Below are 3,749 nucleotides of genomic sequence, written 5' to 3' on the forward strand. Positions count from 1 at the left end.
TTGCACAACTCAACAGCTCGCCATAAAGCTTGAAACTCTACAACTATTGGACTGCATATGTTATCTTTTGGCATACTAAGAGAAAGAAGTACCTCTCCCTCCTCATCCCTTATTACTATACTAGCTCCCATCTTCATAGTTTTCTGATTGAATGTTGCAGGATTCTTCCACCTCACCTCTCTACTTCTTGCTATTACAGTTGAGTTTTTCTGTCCACAACCATGTCCTTGAGCTTCTCTGTACACTTCCATGTCTTCAGTGACCTTACTTATCACTCTTCTTGGTCCTATTAACTGTTCTTCAAAGACCACCTTGTTTCTTCGTAACCAGATATGTCTCATGGTGACAACAACCATTTCAATATCCCTTTGAGTTAACTGCTGCACAAGTCTATTCCATGTTACACAAAATTCTTCCTCACTGCAACACCACTTTTGGGCATGACTCATGTTACACAAAATTCCTTCACCCCACACATCACTTGTAGCTCCACAACTCTATATAGCATGACCCACTGTTCAACTTCTCTGACATAGATAGGGCATAAAGCATCCTCCACCATCTTCCTCTTAGCCAGATTATGTTTAGTATGGAGAAAGTCATCCACAGTTTTCCACATGAAGTTCTTCACCAATGTAGGGACTTCCATCTTCCATATAGCCTTCTAACCCAGTCCTCCACTTTTAATGCTAGAGGATTCACCTTTACTCATTCTTTTCATATCCATATCCAAGTAGTAGGTACTTCAAACTGAGAAAATATCAGTGTTAGTAAATCCCCAAATCTGCTTATCATTGCCACCCCTCCTTCTAATAGGAATTGATTTCACAATCTCAGCCTCTTCTTTCCCCAGAACAGCTTCTAACACTACCTCCTTCCAACACCCCTTATCAATGAATATTTTGTACCGGAACTTGTGATGAGCGCCAAGAGGCCCAAGAAGGTATCCACTTGTCTTTCCAAACCCTAATCTGTTTTTCATTCCTGACTCTCCAAACCACCCCCTCTTGAAGCAACTTCAAAGAACTCCACAAACCCCTCCACATAACAGAAAGACACCACCCAAGTTTTGAGCTCAATAGGTCATTTCCCTTAAAATATTTTTCTTTAAGGATTCTTGCTGAAAGAGACCCAGGGTTAGTCAAAGTTTTCCAGCATTGTTTAGCCAGCATGGCTGTGTTGAAACTATCCATATCCCTAAATCCCAAACCACCTGCTTGTTTAGCTATCCCATCTTCTCCCAGCTCCTCCAGTGTGTCTTTCTATCATTTTTGGCCCCACCAAAACCTTGCCATCATGGTAGAAATATTTTTGCATAGTCTCTTAGGTAGTCGAAAAACACTCATATGATAGGTTGGGATGGCTTGTATAATAGCTTTTAAAAGCATCTCTTTTCCAGCTTGTGATAAAAACTGGTTTTTTCAACTGATAAGTCTCAGCCAAATCCTCTCTTTGATCCATCTAAATGCATTATATTTTGATCTACCAACCAAAGTAGGCAGACCCAAACACCTCTCACTGTCACTACACAATCTAGCCCCCACCACCTCTATTAACTGTCTCTTCACCTCATTTTTTGTATTTCTAGTAAAGAAAATTGAAGTTTTCTAGTTATCCAAGCATTGAACAGAGGTTGCCGCATACACCTCCAAAATCTCCTTCATTTTCATCCATTCACTCACACTTGCCTTGCAAAAAAAAAAAAAAAAAATGCAATCATCTGCAAACATCAGGTGGGTGAAAGATGTCCCCCATCTAGTGACTGTAGCCCCTCTTAGCTCTCCCCTCTTTCCTCAGTTGCATCAATCATACTACTCAATCCCTCAGCACATAATACAAATAGAAATGAGGACAAAGGGCCCCCTGCCTCAACCCCCTTGAAGGCACAGAAAACTCACCTGCTCTTCCATTCACTAGAGTAGAATATGACACTGTGGACACAACATCCATAATCCAACTCATCCACTGATCATAGAAAAACATTCTTCTCATTACGGCTTCCAAATAACTCCACTCTATGCGATCATAGGCCTTTGACATGTCCAACTTGAATGCTCCCCACCCTACCTTTCTACCTGTTTCTCATCGAGTGTAATAGTTCATAAGCCACCAGAGTATTGTCAGAGATTAGTCGTCCCCTGATGAAAGCACTCCGCTGATAAGAGATGATGTCTTGCAAGATCATCTTCAATCCGTTAGCTAATGTCTTGGTCATAATTTTGTACAAGACATTACACAGACTTATAGGTCGAAATTCACTACCTGTTACAGGTTCCTTTACCATAGGAATTAAGACTAAGGGGTCTGATTAATCAGTTTTAGGTCACTACCTCCTTTCAAGAACTCCAGCACAGCCAAACACACATCCTCTCCTACTACATGCAAGAATTTCTGGTAAAAACATGCTCCAAATCTATCAACTCCTGAAGATTTATAAGGACTCATATGAAACACAGCTGATTTCACCTCTTCCTTTGTGAATTCCTTAGTTAAAAATACATTCATCACACTGCTCACCCTAGGTTTAATAAATTGTATTCCAGCTTCAATCATCTCCACAGATGGACCACTCGAGGATAAGACCTCTTCAAAGTGTCTCTTAAAGGCTCCCTCAATACCTACTTGCTCCTTCAAAACTCTACCAGATAATTCAGAAATCTGAGTAATGCTTTTCCTCCTCCTTTGACTTGCACATGCATCATAGTACTTGGTATTCCTATCTCCATCCTGAAACCAACTCCTCTTGGCCCTCTGTTTCCATCTTATATCCTCTTTCTCTAGGAGCTGGCCCACTTCCCCTTTTAACCTCTTAACTTCCTCACACTTGCTCTCGTCCTCCTCCTCCTGCATCCCTTTTAGTATCTCAGTTTTTTCCTTTAGCTCCTCTTATTCTCTTTTTTTTTTTTTTTTTTGTCTCCCCTATGCCTTCAACATAGCACTACATATGACCAGAGCCTTTTGAACTTTCTCTAAAGAAGTGCTCCCTTCTCTATCCCTTACCCATTTCCCCTTTACCACCTCCTCACACTCTTCATCTTTAGTCTAACAAGCTTCAAAATGAAACATCTTCTGCCTGGTTCCACTTGGCTTGTTTGAAAATATCTGCATCACTATAGGTTTATGGTATCAACACCTAGCTGGTAGAACCTCAACCTTCACTCCCTTAAACAACTCTTGCCACCCGTCATTTGCTAGATATTTGTCCAACCTCTCATTGACAAAAGTGCCATTTGAATGCCCATTGCTCCATGTGTATCTGTCACCACTATAACCCAGATCATACAACTATTTCTCCTTCATAGCCTTCCTAAACAACACCATTTGACTCTCCTCCCTTTAATTACCTCCCAATTTCTCAGACTGGCAGGTTATCTCATTGAAATCACCTGCAACACACCATGGGACTTGTCCTTCTGGTTTCAAATGTTGCAACAAGTCCCAATAATACTTCCTCTTTACTGTCTCAGGATGGCCATAGAACCCTATGCACAACCACCTCTCTCAACTCTTCATCCACTACCCACACACTAACATGCCATCTAGAGTAGTTTACAATCTCCATTTCCAGCTCATCCTTCCACAACAAGGCCAGTCCCCCTCCCTTCCCCAGAGGATCTACCACAAAACACTGCTTAAAACTAACTCTTCTTTGAATTCCTTCCACCTTTTTTGTGACAATCATTGCCTCAATGAGAAACCTAATTTTGGGCCTCTTACCCTTTGCCATAGAGCAAAGGTCCTGAATTGTC

General features: G+C 41.3%; 1 protein-coding gene across 1 annotated transcript; it reads right to left on the reverse strand.

The window, feature by feature from the left end:
* Window positions 1-2,295: 2,295 nt before the first annotated feature.
* Window positions 2,296-2,850, reverse strand: LOC121265783. The gene has a single exon (XM_041169452.1). It carries the CDS (start codon window positions 2,848-2,850, stop codon window positions 2,296-2,298), a length of 555 nt encoding a protein of 184 aa, XP_041025386.1.
* Window positions 2,851-3,749: the final 899 nt, after the last annotated feature.

The sequence above is a fragment of the Juglans microcarpa x Juglans regia genome, chromosome 5D (assembly GCF_004785595.1).
Source record: "Juglans microcarpa x Juglans regia isolate MS1-56 chromosome 5D, Jm3101_v1.0, whole genome shotgun sequence".
NCBI lineage: Eukaryota > Viridiplantae > Streptophyta > Magnoliopsida > Fagales > Juglandaceae > Juglans > Juglans microcarpa x Juglans regia.